Source organism: Trachemys scripta, chromosome 3 (genome assembly GCF_013100865.1).
Source record: "Trachemys scripta elegans isolate TJP31775 chromosome 3, CAS_Tse_1.0, whole genome shotgun sequence".
Classification (NCBI taxonomy): domain Eukaryota; kingdom Metazoa; phylum Chordata; order Testudines; family Emydidae; genus Trachemys; species Trachemys scripta.
The window spans coordinates 136387457-136402589 of NC_048300.1; the positions used below are offsets into that span (position 1 = coordinate 136387457).

The 15133-nt window shown below is 41.8% G+C and overlaps 1 protein-coding gene across 7 annotated transcripts in view; it reads right to left on the bottom strand.

Moving 5' to 3' along the window:
• The window catches only part of ANKRD6 (ankyrin repeat domain 6), a 160826-nt gene that overhangs the window by 20586 nt on the left and 125107 nt on the right, over window positions 1-15133 (bottom strand). For 4 of the 7 annotated variants that reach the window (XM_034766039.1, XM_034766041.1, XM_034766040.1 and 1 more), the window contains 3 exons: window positions 14882-14980; window positions 5004-5102; window positions 1240-1338 (listed from right to left, as the gene is read on the bottom strand). In XM_034766039.1, coding sequence (XP_034621930.1) covers window positions 1240-1338; window positions 5004-5102; window positions 14882-14980 — 297 coding nt within the window. Of the gene's footprint in view, window positions 1-1239; window positions 1339-5003; window positions 5103-11059; window positions 11399-14881; window positions 14981-15133 lie in introns of all 7 variants that reach the window. The other 3 variants (XM_034766038.1, XM_034766043.1, XM_034766044.1) reach the window with 3 other exon arrangements.

Here is a 15133-nt window from a genome sequence, read left to right on the forward strand (position 1 = left end):
GAGTTATCTAAAGAATATCTAATATACATAAATATGAGCATCTGGAAATCAAACTCAAAGCCTAATATAAAAGAAGGGATGCTATAAATCAAGTGAAACAGCATCAAAGTTATCTTGTTTACAGATTACAAAGTAACCATAAAAAGTCTGATTGCATATGGGGGCTGTTCCTGTCCTATGTCAATATAGTATATAGTTTTACTCATACTCATTTTTATACCCATGTGTCTTGTCTTTTCTTCTCTTTTCTTTTCTGTTAATATTCAGTGTACAGTTTAGTTTTACAGATTATAGTTCTTTTGAACTGTTGGCTCATTTCAGAGGTTTATAGACATGTTTACTGAAATTGTATGGAGCATTTTTTAAAGGAAAATGACAAGATAAAATAAGTATAGTAGCTCTAAATTCCTGTTGCCTGTAACAACACCTAGTGATGTCCATGCAATCTGACTGCTCAACTGGCTGAACATTTCAAACCCTAATTTAACGTATATTGCCCCCTGCTGTTTTTCAGATTATTCCATTAACCTTTTGACTAGTGGGTGGGGAAAAAATCTCCCAAGGGTATTTCATTTTGATTTTAGTAAAATTGTTTATGCCATGGTATATTGCTCCAATTTAGAATATAATTTTACAGTCCTCACTTGGTACCCTATATTTGTGTTATAAAATCTTGTTTGCAATTCTGGTGGGGCATATATTCAGTTCTCCTGAATTGAGCATAAGATATTGTAATACAAAGAGAGACACTTAAGAGTTCCTCACAAATTTTTAACAAGACTAAATCCTGGTACATTAATGGAAACATTATAACAAAAGAGATACTGTTTTCCTTCTTTTGTGGTTTGTGTTCATTTGACTAATTTATGATCAATTGGATTTTAATGCTATTTCCCTATTAGTTCAATTAATATTCATTTTAATCATGCCCATTACAATGAATCCACTCAATATAAATTAGGACACAGTAGAAGTTTCCATAAGAATTCCAGTGTTCTTCAGTCATAATTAATGTATCATTCAAATCATTACTGAGCGCCTCCTGTGTCAGCTGTCAAAAAACAAAATTTCCTAATGTTTCTGGTAGAATCATCCAGGCATAATTAATTCAAAGAGAATGAGAAATCCCACTAGGAACTGGACCACCACCTGTTAGGAAATGCCATTACCAGAAATCACCACCAATGAGAAACAGCCATTTTACATCAGAACTGAAAGCTCTTTCTACATGCATCTCACCTTGTTTCTGGCAAGAACATTAGCTCCTGCTTTAACCAGCAGTTTGGCAGACTGACTGAATCCATGCCAACATGCTTCATGAAGCGCTGTATTCCCATCCTGAAGAGCACACACACAAGAGCAGCAGTTTAGGGTGTTGTGTCCACACATACAGGAATGTTACATTCAGAATGTAGGTGCTGTAACCCTGTTTGGGCATTAAAAATAGTTTCCCTTTTCTTGCTATCTAATTCTGTTTGGGGTTAGGCATATGTATGCTAGACTGAGGCTTAAACAACTTCCAGGGGCATCCTCCTACTTTCAACCCTCCCTGCCTCTACTTCATCAACCCCTGAGTTTCTAACCAAGCATAACATTATACTGATGTGTGTGCAGTATGTGCTCCATTGCTTTTCAATGGTTAGAATTAGACCTGTTCATGTGTTTGTGATTGACTTGTCTTCCAGTTGCTGTCACAGAAAGACTATAAGCCCTAAAGATAGTGACAGCTAATCACTATCCTGTAGTGACTTGTATTTGGAACAAAAGGTGATGGGGATTCTCTAGGAAGTTCCATACAGTATGGTTTAACTGATGACTGTGGTGATGTTTATATAGAATCATAGAAATGGAGGGCTGGAAGGGACCTTGAGAGGTTATCTAGTGCAACCCACTGCACTGAGACAGGACCAAGTAAACCTAGATCATCCCTGACAGGTTGTGCAATCTGTTCTTAAAAGCCTCCAATGATGGAAATTACACAACCTCCCTTGGAAGCCTGTTAGAAAGTTTTTCCTAATATCTAACCGAAATCTCCATTACTTCTTGTCCTCCCTTCAGTGCAGATAAAGAACAATTGATCACCATCATTTCTATACCAGCTCTCAAAATATCTGAAGACTTATTAGGTCTCCACCCTCAGTCTTTTCTCAAGACTAAACATGCCCAATTTTTTTTAACCTTTCCTCATAGGTCAGGTTTTCTAAACCTTTTATAATTTTTCTTGTTCTCTAGATTCTCTCCAGTTTGTCCACATCTTTCTTAAAGTATGGCACACAGTACTCCACGTGAGGTCTCACGAGTGCTGAGTAGAGTAGAACTATTATCTCCCATGTCTTACATACGACACTCCTGTTAATACACCCCAGAATGATTTTAGCCTTTTTTTTTTTTTTTTTTTTTTTGCGCAACTGCATCATACTGTTGACTCATATTGAATTTGTGTTCCACTATAACCCCTAGGTCCTTTTCAGGCATTACTGCTGCCTACCCAGTTATTCCCCATTTTGTAGTGGTTTTGCATTCCTACATGTAGTACTTTGCACTTGTCTTTATTTAATTTCATCTTGTTGAATTCAGACCAATTCTCCAATTTGTCAAGGTTGTTTTCAGTTCTAATCCTCTGCTCCAAAATGCTTTCTACCCCTCCCAGCTTGGTGTCATCTGCAAATTTTATAAGCACACTCTCTACTTCATTATCCAAGTCATTAATGAAAATATTGCTTAGTACCAGACCCAGAACAGTCCCCTGGGGGACCCCAATAGATACGCTCTCCCAGTTTGACAGGAAACCATTGATAACTGTTCCTTAAACCCTATTATCCTCTAGGTGCTTTCAAATTGATTAACAATTTTTTCTACTATCTTTCCAGGTATCAAAGTTAGGCTGACTGGTCTGTAATTTCTTGGGTCCTCTTTGTTCCCTTTTTTAATGGTATGGCAGGGACGGGCAAACTTTTTGGCCTGAGGGCTGCATCGAGGGCCGGTTAGGGGAGAGGGTCATGGCCCAGCCCCCACCTCCTATCTGCCCCCTACTATCCCCCTTGTTCCCTGACAGCCCCTCTGGGACCCCTGCCCCATAAACACACCCTTGCTCCCTGTCCTCTGACTATCCCCGGACCCCCACCACCCCATCCAACCCCTCCTCTCATTCCTGATGGCCCCCCCGGGAACCCTTCCCCATCCAACCACCCCTTCTCCCTGTCCCCTACCACCCCTGGAACTGATGCCCATGACTGCCCCCTGCTGCCCCATCCAACCTCCCTTCCTTCCTGACTGCCCCCCCCCCCGGGACCTTGCCCCCATTCAACCCCGTTTCCCCCCCCGACCACCATCCACACCCCTGTCCCCTGACCACCACCCCGAACTCCCCTGCCCTCTATCCAACCCTCACTACTCACTGCCCCCTTACTGCGCTGCCTGGAGTGCCAGTAGCTGGCGGCGCTACAGCTGCGCCGCCCAGCTAGAGACTGGCCACGCCACCGCCACAACGCAGCACCAAGACCGGGTCAGGCCAGGCTCTGCAGCTGCACTGCCGCAGGAGCTCACAGCCCCGCCGCCCAGAGCATCACTCCTGAGGCGGAGCGAGCTGAGGCTGCGGGGGAGAAGAGACAGCAGGGGAGGGGCCAGGGGCTAGCCTCCCGGGCCAGGAGCTCGGGGGCCGGGCAGGACGGTCCAGCGGGCCGTAGTTTGCTCACCCCTGTGCTAGGGGAACATAGCTACTATGTTTCCTCTTCTCCAGTCCTCTGGGACCTCAGAGGTCCTCCATGAGTTCTCAAAGATAATCGGTAATGGTTCTGAGATTGCCTCAGCTATTTCCTTAAGTACCTTAGGATGAATTTCACCAGGCCTGCTGACTTGAATACATATAATTTATCTAAATATTCTTTAACCCATTCTTTCCCTATTTTGGCTTGCTTTCCTTCCCCATATATACATGGCAATGGGTTTTTACACTGCATAGCTGAGAAATGCAGTGAATTCTCACCAGCGCACATATATTTGTGCTACAGGACTGAAGGCAAAAAATAAGATCTGGGGGTGAAAAGGGTATTCAAATACCATCCCGGAGCGGGGTAAGGGTCCTATCATACTTTTTGCTTTCATTTTGGTGCTGGGTCTGCAGACACCAAGGAAGTTCAAGGGCTGGGGAGAAGACTCCCGAAACTTCATACAGGTGGCTAATAAAGCAATCCCCATGGAAGGCTTTTGCTTTATAGTTTTGGGTGTCTCCCTCTAAAATGTACAGCCTGGAACTCAGCTTCTGACCTAAGCAGAGAAAGAGTGTGAGTGTGTGTATGTCGTAGATATTTGCTTTTATTAGTAGCTTTATCTAAAATGTGGATTAAATAAAATCTGAAATAGAATATGAGCTTTCACGTATAGACTTACTTAGCTCATGTTTTGTCTACAGTCCAAAGCACTTCCTAGAGAATCAATATTGCAGCACTACCCTATGTATTGTTGCACCCAGAGTACTATTTAATTCAATGCTCTATCTGATCAGCCCAGTTGGGTAGCAGCACCTCTGACTATATCAGCTAAATCACTTCCAGTTGCAGATGACAAAGAAATGATTCCCTGCCTAATGAGCCAATGAGTAACGATGCCTCTGAGGAGGGATCAACACGGTTCCTTCAGACGTTCAGTTCATAGCTTTACTTAACAAATAGCACTGCTCAGCCTCCACTGGATTAAGTTTTCTTAGTAGCACTACATGCTGCCTCACTCGCTGGCTGATTCCCACTGTTTCCTTTGAAGCCTGTGGTCTTCCTCATATTGCCATCATGAGGAGAAAGTCAGACTCCCGGCTCAGAGATGATCAACTTACCAGTATGTCAAATGTGAGTAAAACAGGAGTGTAGTTCCAAAGGGAAGTAGGGTTTCTTATCTGCATAATTGCTATTAAATTGTTTACTCCAGAGTATAAATTCTAAACAGCATATTCCAAAGCATGCTAATATTACAGTCTAGTGCAGTTATTATCCAACAGGTCTTCTCATTACCTTGTCTTGTCTGTCCAAAGCGCACCCCTCTTGAATGAGAGTTGCTATTACATCTGTATTTCCTACAACAGTAGCCCGGTGCAAGGCTGTCTGATCACCCTGTAAAAAGAAACAATTTATTTTAATCAGTGCCTGTCCCACCTAATTTTGACTCCATATAAATATACACACACACATACTTTATACAGATATCATACACACGTCCCATATACTGAAACTATTTACATCACACATCATTCAAATACTAGTTATTGTTGAAAGCAATACCAATAAACTACAATCATTAAGGTTTCCAAGAGTAATGGAAGCATTATATGGTTTACTATTGCAGACCAACAGTTTACTACCTTTAATTCCTGAAAACACCCACAGCTCATTGTTATAACTTCTCACCAGAAGACTATCCCAGATGCAATACGGGGGTTACTTAGCACCTAGTTTTAAAATTATTACAGCACTAATAGCCATTTTAACATATTAATTTTGGCTCCATACTTCCAAGGACCCACAATATCTGTAGGGGAAAAAAAGGGCATAGAATTAAGGTCTCTTAGTTGTATCTCATCACATTGGTCTTCCACGATCTTATCTTTGTTTGTTTGTTCATTCTCTGCAGCTATTTTGAGTCTGTGGTGCTAAAACAAATTCCATGATCTCAGCACACAGTGAGAGAGAGACAACTTCCACAGTACCATACAGGAGACCCGGTTCTGATTACCAATCAGAGCCTTTTGCTTCCCAGACTGGGAATCCTGTACAGTCCAGCTCCCCTACATGGTGTTTGCCAAAACACATGAATAGAAGAAATGTGGAATGTATACAGACGGGGGAAGTCTGGAGACAGCAAGAAGTAATAATCATAAAAATGGCTTGTCTGATACAATCAATAAGCCGATAATGACAGACTTTAATAAAACATTAAAACTGAAGATTACCATGTTTTTGTCATACTTGACTGCAAGAATTTAGATCCAGATAACTGAATATAATTGGGGTAATTGAATAGTTTGCTCCTATACAGAGTGCTAGACAACTGGCAAATGAGTTATAAATTGCTCTTAAGGGGGCTGTTTTTTTTCTACTGAGATTGAAGACGTTATTAATTTCTACAGCAGTATTGCCAACCCCAAGCATTCAAAAATGCTCCCAATAAAAGATGAAATTGGTTTAAAATCATGAGACTGATTTTTAAAATAATACATTTTGGGTTAATTGTATTTCTTTTCTGTGTTTTGTGCCTTCAGGGCTCATGTTTTCAAGCTTTTCTCCACTACCATGAAAGCTAGAATTTTTTTTTTTAAACAAAAGCTAAGATTCTCATATTTACATGGCTCGAAGATCTGAGGCCTTAAGAAAAACACCAAGTATTGCAAGAGTTGGCAACACTGAGTATTTTAAATATGTCTGAACTCTTCCATATTTTCCTTAAATTAAAGCCAAAATAAAAAAAAGTAATCAACCCGCCCTAAACTGAAATAACTCTAAAAGACTATATCGCATTACAACTGTATGGGTCATGTATTTATTGACAACTATTATTATACAGCAACCACATGCTCAGAGTCTAACTGACTGCCATATTTGTGATTGGAATTTTCTCCAGGTCAGATTGGCAAAGACTCTGGGGACAGAGGGGGGGTTCCCCCTTCCTCTGCAGCATGGGGCACAGGTCACTTGCTGGTTTGAACTAGAGTAAATGGTGAATTCTCTGTAACTTGAAGTCTTTAAATCAAGATTTGAGGACTTCAGTAACTCAGCCAGAAGTTATGGGTCTATTTCAGGAATGGGTGGATGAGGTTCTGTGGCCTGCAATGTGCAGGTGGTCAGGCTAGATGATCATGATGGTCCCTTCTGGCCTTGCAGTCTGTGAGAGGATTCAACAATGTCACAGCATTCTAGGCTGCCACTGATATTGCTAATGCAGCATATTATTAATTTGAGTAGTATGAATTTGCACAGACCAGTTTATCCTAGCATTAAAATAGAAAGAAATCCACCATTTACTATTGCTATGACATGTTTACAAGGGCAAAACTGTGAAAGACATGATGATAAAGTATACAGTGAAACAGCATTTGCCTGTGGTGTAGGAAGCTGTGAGAACTGTGGTGACTATGTATGGTTACTCCACCTTAAAGGTCTGAAACATTCTGTGTGACAGGTCAAATGGGAGACAAGAATGGAATGGACCCAGTGTAGCTTTAAATAAGGATCTTCTCATAGTGCTAACTCAATTCATTTTTGTTGTTACATTATTTTTTTCTTCTTTCTATCCTGACCCAATTAAAGTAATTGCATTTAATTAAACAGTCATTTAACTTACTGGCTTTTGGGAGATAACAGCTACTCCTGTGAACATTTCACTTTAATTAAAAATAAACCAAATAGCTGAAAAGCAGATAACCTCACTTTTCACAGCTGCAGCAGCTGAGCCTGCTTGAGATCAAGCCATTCTCCAAGCACCCCACTCTGCCACCAGGCAACATGGGCCAGCTTGCTTAGGTTGTCTCCAGGTACTGTAGTGAGAGCATTCTCCAAACAGAGTACTCACTGAGCAAGGCATTGAAGGTTGGAACACAGAAATGTAAGTGCCACATCTGCTCAGATTTCAATTAAACTATGACCCTAATCATATTCCGCTCAAGGCACAAAGAAACTAATTTTACTCAAAGGTTCTCAGTCATTTGCAGGACCCCTGATATTCTATGAGACTTCGCCTTGAGTTATTGAGCACGTCAGAGATATATATTATACTGACTACATATATTGTTTTAACCTGTCTCTCCCCCCATTTGTAGAATTCTAGTGAAACTATTTTGTCTTTTAGGACAGGGCTAATATCAGGATGCCTTTATATGGTCAACTGCAAATTTTTGTTTGGTTGCTTTATTTTGTGCATCAGCTTCTCTCTGCAAGTGCAGAGTCTGAGCTTTCAAAGCAGTGTAATCACTGACTCTCATTTCTCTTTCTGCATTTACATTTTTCACATTGCCTATCTCTTCCTTTTATTAAAAAATAGCTATGTCACCAAACAGCACTTGCCTGAGCCCTGCTTTTAACACTGCGCATTGTAGAATGCGTCACAGGATACTGTTCTGGAGATTGTGAGAAAAACAATACCTATAGTGCATATTGATTTTGCAGACAATTAAGTGTATAAATCTGAAGCAAACACTTTATGGTCCTGTTTGTAAGTGACTTGCTTACAAGGGAGTTTGCAGACAACAAGATCAGTAAAAATGAAAAAGGAACAGTAGTGCTGTTATACAGATGTGACCTTTACTACTATGATGGAGAGATTTGCCTGAACTGAAACACTTAGGAGCTAGATTCACCAGGGGACTGAGCATTGCAACACCTAAGGCCTGGTCTACACCTAAAAATTAGATTGGCCTATTTACATCGCTCAGGGCTGTGAAAAATTTCACACTCTCTGCGACATAGGTCAACCTACACCCACAGGTGCAGGTAGATCAGAGGAAGAATTCTTCTGTTAACCTAGCTACTGCCTCTCAGAGAGGTGAATTAACTACAGCAATGGAGAAACCCTTCCGTCAAGGTAGGCAGAATCTACATTCTAGTGCTACAGTAGCACAACTGCAGCACCATGTCTGTGCTGCTGTAGTGTAGACATGGCCTAACGTTTAGGCACCTTGTCAAAGTGGAGGGATCTGGCCTGTCCACTTTTTGCCACAGGACCAGCCCCCTGCCCCTCCTCTTGCCCCTGAGGCCCTGCCCCCGGCCAGGTCGGAAGCTGGAGCCTGGCTTGGGTCAGAGGCCTGGGGAGCCTGGGCAGCTGTGGACCCTCCACCTGCCCGGGGCGTGGGGGCCCGAGAGCAGCCCCCGGCCCATGTTCCCACTCCTTCGGCCCCTGCCCAGGGCAGGTGAAGGTGTCCGCAGCTTCCCAAAGCTGCCCAGGTGACTCTTACCATGGCCTGGCTGTGGCTCTTCAGCCCGAGGCCCTGCCCCCAGGCCAGAAGCCGCAGCTAGGTTATGCTAAGAGCCACGTGGGGAGGTGCGGACCCTCCATGTGCCTGGATGTGGGTCTTGGGGTGGGAACATGGGCTGGGGGCTGCTCTCAGGCCTTTCACCCAGGGCAGGTGGAGGGGCCTGGGCTCCCTAGCCGGACTCCAGCTTAGCTGGTGGGCGAGGCCTCAGGGGCAGGGCCATGGAGGGGGTTGGGCCTCATTTAGGAAGAATCCATCATCCCTGCCTTGTCTCCTAGTGGAATTCATAACCTTGAGTTTGGGACCCAGGCTCCCTATACAATGCAAGAGGAGAGTTAGGCACCTAAGAATGGGATTCAGAACAGCCAGCATGCTGAGAGGGAGCTACATAAGCCAGCCAGCAGGAAATGCCAAGGAGAGGGGTGTGGCCTAAGCCCCATTCCTCAAGGGGAGTTAAACCAGGGGGAGGTACCTATTTCCACTCAGGATTCCCAGCCATGAACCCATTCCTGGGTGTTCCCAAGCCAGGTTAGTGTTTTTTCATGAAAAAGTGAGGAGGAGGTGGTGCACTCCTAGCAACCTTTTGTCCACTGCCTAAAACTCTCAGCCAGGATGTTGGAGAACCAGGGGATTCTGGAGAACCAGATTCAAATCCCTACTCTTGAACTTGAGTCTGCCCTCTACAAGAAGAGTGCCCTAATCACTGGGAAACAGGTTATCCTGGGGCAAGTGTCTCTCAGCCTTTCCTGTTGAAACTGTTCCACTTTGTATAAATAATTAAATGTTCACTGGAGAAGGGGACTTGCATGTGCACCTCCCAGGGGAGAGCCCAAACCACCGGTCAATTTTCTCTCTCTCCCCCACCCCCAAGGAATATTTAAAGTATTTTTATGCAATGGAACATTCCCAAAAGGAGAAACTGAGCAAGCCCTGGGAGGTGGGAAACTCAAGACACAAGTTCAAGACCCTGCTCCAGGAAGGCAAGGGGGGGATTTAAACCAGAATCTCCCATATCCTGGAGGAGTGCCATAACCACTGGGCTAAAGGCAGCCACCCTTGCTCAGAGCACAGCTACCAGACTGGACCCTGAAGGCAAGATAGGCAAGGGAGCACCTAGTTTGTAAATCCCACTTGTGCTTCAGCATGATCTAATCAAGGCACTTCACTTCTTCCCTTATCTACCAGCACCCCAACAGTCACATTCTCTTCTTTACTGCCTCCATCAATGCTATCATCTCCTTTAAGGATGAAAGATTGGATACTCCTTCCAATCTCACTTGTTGCCTCCTCCCACCATTCTGTCTTGCTGTTTACACCATTCACTGCCCAAGTGGGTCAAATTATTTGTTGTGAACAAATTATCCTGCCATGGGAGTGCTGAATTAAAAAAAAAAATCAATAGCAAGATAATCATCTTCAGTCCTGAGACAAAACTGCTAAGTTTGGAAAGTTTTAACCTTTGAAATCAAAGTGTGAACAGTAATGTTTCTTTAGCATATTACTAATTAAAATCGTAATTTTTAAAATACAGAAAATGATATCAGTAAGACCACAGGACTCCTAATAGCATATGAGTATTTCAATATTCTAAAGTAGTTGAATCAGCCATTCAGGGCTTCCAAGCATTGTTGTGAACTTGCTATTCTCTTCTCCCTTGCTAAACAGAGAGAATAATCATGAAATCACAATAATAAGCATTTTACTCTTGGACAATAGTGATAAAAGGCCAGCAGAAATGATCAAGGCAAGAAAGTATAAACATAACTAAAGGAAATTAAAAAGTCAGTTATTGGAACTACAGAAGGCACTTTGCATATTTACATTTTGGTTGAAATATTTTTAAACTTTGGGTTATGGCCCATTTGTGTTAGTTTCTTCAACTTAGATTTTTTATAAAGACATACTTTCCACTGAGATAGTCAGAAAGCTTTCAGCGGGACGCCAAATGAGGGGTAGATAATTTTTATGCAAAGCATCAAGAATGAAACCCAGCCATGCAACCATGCACCGTTTTAGGAACTCTAACATGCCAAACTGCCAATCCAAGATTTTACATGCAGCCATGTCAGAGGGAAGCTCAAGGCAAGATTGATGCACAAGATTTCTAACCTCCTTCTCTCTTTCTGATCTTCTAGGTTCCTTTCTAGCCTTTCTCCTCTGGTTTTTCTCATCTTTTTCTTCCTTGATTCCTTTCACCAGGGCAACTTTCTCCTTGACTATTTCTGAAGTATGTGCTGTATGAATACTCATTGACCAATCAGAGATTGCATTAGCATTCCAGTAAGAGTTTGCAGGATTGGCAGGGAGAAGGAAAGAATTAGTTCCTGGAGTTTCATACTCTACAGAGCTGGTTTCCACAGGTTGAAATTCATAATAATCCCACTCCAGGCCACTGGAGGTCATTCTTCAACTAATTCTCATGTCTCTTAGTGTTTTAAAGTACTTCATCTGCAGAACATGAAGTTAGTATTTTAATCTCTCCACAACATTTAGAATTATCCACTTCTATTCGCCATGCGGCAGATGAAAAGTTAGTTCTTGCATTTATGAATTAGTTAGAGATATTCAGCTCAAAATTAAAATTTTGTTATTGGAGCCCCCCTATCTTTTTAAAAAATGAAATAGAACACGGATCAGATTTTTAAAGTTGCGGGAGGATAATTTGCACGTGTAATTGCAATAATTCTGCATAAAAATGGAAAATTAGACATTTAAAAATATTTTTTAATAAATTATCTGATTATTTCCCCCATGCGTTATTTTAAAATCTAGCTGTATATTTATGAATAATATTAATGAAATGGTTGTTAATTGACAATATTAGATGCTGAAATCCATCAGTGCCAACAGAACAAAGGGTTTCTTCCTCAGTTTCTGACACACAGTAACAGTGACTAAAAAGCAATAGAAACATCTCTGTGTGATGCAAGTAAAAAGTGTGCAAAAATGGATTGGACTAAGGGAATTTATAGGCAGGCAGCTTTTTTACCATCTGAAAGCAAAGCAGAGATATTTTAGCTAACACATTTCATCTCAGGCAGTCCTGTGACAATCCCCAAGTTGGGAGTTTTATTCTCCTTCCCTCTTTTCCCTAAGAAACAAATCCAAACAGCACCACTCAGAATGCACAACAATTCTTAGAGCTCTCATTATATTCAGAGGAGATATCCAGTATAATACAAGGGGACCCAAAAATGGAATTCAATTCTATGAACATAGGCTTTACAACATAACCACATTTCTAGTTTGTTGTTAAAATTAGTTACAGTGCTTCGTACAGCATCACACTGTGGTGAACCAGGACTTGGTGAAAGTTACAGGAAAAGTGAATGAACTGAATAGATTAATCTGCAGAGGAATAAGACTCACTCTTTGGCTGATGTAATGATAATTTCAGATTCACCATTTTCCCAACATGCCTACTTTTATCAGTTTCTTCAGAATGCAAAGTTAGATGTACAAATAGCACAGATTTTGTGATAACAGCATTCAAAAAATGCCAGTCCCACTGAGAAAATAGTTCATTTTCTTTCCCCTCCCCTCCCACCCATAAAATCCCACCTGGTAAATAATTGGCATAACTTGGATTCCCAGAGTAGTTACCTTACTTACAGGAAAGCTGACTGTACTTATATATTTTCTGTAATTTCTTTAGAACAACAATACTCTGCACTAACTGTGCACATCACCTTTCATGGGGAGGATCTGAAAACACTTGACTAATATGAATTAATCAAGCCCCCCCATACATCTGTATAGCAGGTCTTAGCCCTATTTTACAGAGACGCAAACTGTAGCAATGAGAGGCTAGGAAATGGAATTACTGACTCAAGAACCTTAGTACAAGAGTGGTTGCAGAAAAATAAAGGTTACAAGCCTGCCAGAGACTACCCTAAGTTTCAGTGTTAGTGACAGCTGGAAATAGAACCCAGCTGTCTAATGGTGAGATTTTTCAAGATATTTAGACACCTAAAGATTCAGATAGATGTGTGGCGGGAGTTTCAAAAGCACCCAATGGGAGTTAGGCACCTAGGTGCTTTTGAAAAAAATCACACTAGGTGCCTATCTGCATATTCAGGCACCTAATACCTTTAAAAATCTGGCCCCTAATGCCTAGTCCTGCATTGTAAGCACCATAGCACATGGCCTTGCTGACCACTCCCTGCGAGAGATCCTAAATAGTGCAACTATGCGGACATCGCTCAGGTCAGGTCTACGCTACACACTTACTTCAGTATAACCACATTGAGCAGGGGTATGAAAAATCCACCCTCCTGAGCAATGTAGTTATACTGATGTTAAATTCTGCCCCCCCCCCCCCCCCCCGGTCTCTCGCCCTGCCATGTAGACAGTGTTATGTCAGCGGGAGAGATTCCCCCACCGATGTAGCTACCACCTCTCATGGAGGAGGAGTAAAGAAGCTGATAGGAGAGCTCTCTCCTGTTGGCTTCCAGCATCTTTATCAAAGCGCTGCAGCATTTGTAGAACAGACCTCCTGGGTCAGAGACACAAGTAACAATGTTAAGGCTCTTGAGAGCAGGGTCATTACTCCTATCCCAAGTTGGAGCACCACAGAAAAAATTAGAGGCAAAATTACAGTCTGTTAACAGGAGTCAGCAATGAATCTGGACAAGTTTATTTCAATCTGTTAAAAACAATTCAGCCTAACTCCTTGTTTGTCAGAGTGAGAGACCTAAATTGATTATGCAAATAATTCCAATGTCTCCTCATCTAAGCAACGTTTTCCCTAGCATTCAGCTCTAGCATTATCATTGTTTTTACAGGAAAACTGAGAAATACCAATGATTTACTTTTTACTTTTTGAAAACTATCATTTGCTAATTGTAAGGATGATCACAAATAACTTACCCTATTCATTTATCATCCCATGTTATGAGAGACAGGGAATAACTCATACTGCAAGCATTACACTGGTAGCCAGGTTTCAGAGTAGTAGCCGTGTTAGTCTGTATCCGCAAAAAGAACAGGAGTACTTGTGGCACCTTAGAGACTAACAAATTTATTAGAGCATAAGCTTTCGTGGACTACAGCCCACTTCTTCGGATGCATATAGAATGGAACATATATTGAGGAGATATATATACACACACATACAGAGAGCATGAACAGGTGGGAGTTGTCTTACCAACTCTGAGAGGCCAATTAAGTAAGGGAAAAAAAACATTGAATCTATCTCCCTTTGTAAGTATTCTCACACTTCTTATCAACCTGTCTGTACTGGGCTAGCTTGATTATCACTTCAAAAGTTTTTTTTCCCTTACTTAATTGGCCTCTCAGAGTTGGTAAGACAACTCCCACCTGTTCATGCTCTCTGTATGTGTGTATATATATCTCCTCAATATATGTTCCATTCTATATGCATCCGAAGAAGTGGGCTGTAGTCCACTATGCTCTAATAAATTTGTTAGTCTCTAAGGTGCCACTGGTAGCCAATTTGCTGTGGTACTGTACAGTACTTCAGGCCAGTTGCTCATTTTTCTATGCTCTCTGCAGAAGAGCTTCTGCATTTTGAAGTCCTCTCTGTTGCAAACATTCCTGGCAGATTATATCATGTAAAGTGTTTCAATGGGGCGCCTGTATGGCACAAATGTGCTCGTATTTCCATGCATGTATCAAATTGCAGGCAACATCCTCTATTACTACTCACTCAGGCCTAGAGTAGAAAGGCATCTTTTAATGCTCTGCTACAGCTTGAAAATAAGGACCAAGCTACTCATCTAAAACACTAAATTTTACTATGACTCTGATACAGTTTTACTTGTTATGCTTCAAAATTAGAATAGGTGGGAGACTGATTCTGTTCTAATTTCACCCCCACCTTTAAGAAGCAAAACTCTAGCTATGTTCAGAAACTGAATCATTGATTGGAAGAGCAGGCCCCTTGGTATAAGAATGGTTGCATCTACTTACATCATCCTGAATGTCCAGGTCACAGCCTGCCTTCAGCAAAATCTGCACAACACGAAGATGCCCCCTGTAGGCAGCAAGATGTAGAGGGGTACGGCCATGCTGTGAAAGAAGAGAAAATACTGATTTGTGTAGATCACTGGTTAATACATAGTATTCATCAAAACTTACCCCAGGCATTTCTTTTCTTCATATTGGTCTGTCCACACCTCTGTCTGGGAAGCCTACTGTTTAAAGCTGCAAACTACTACAAAC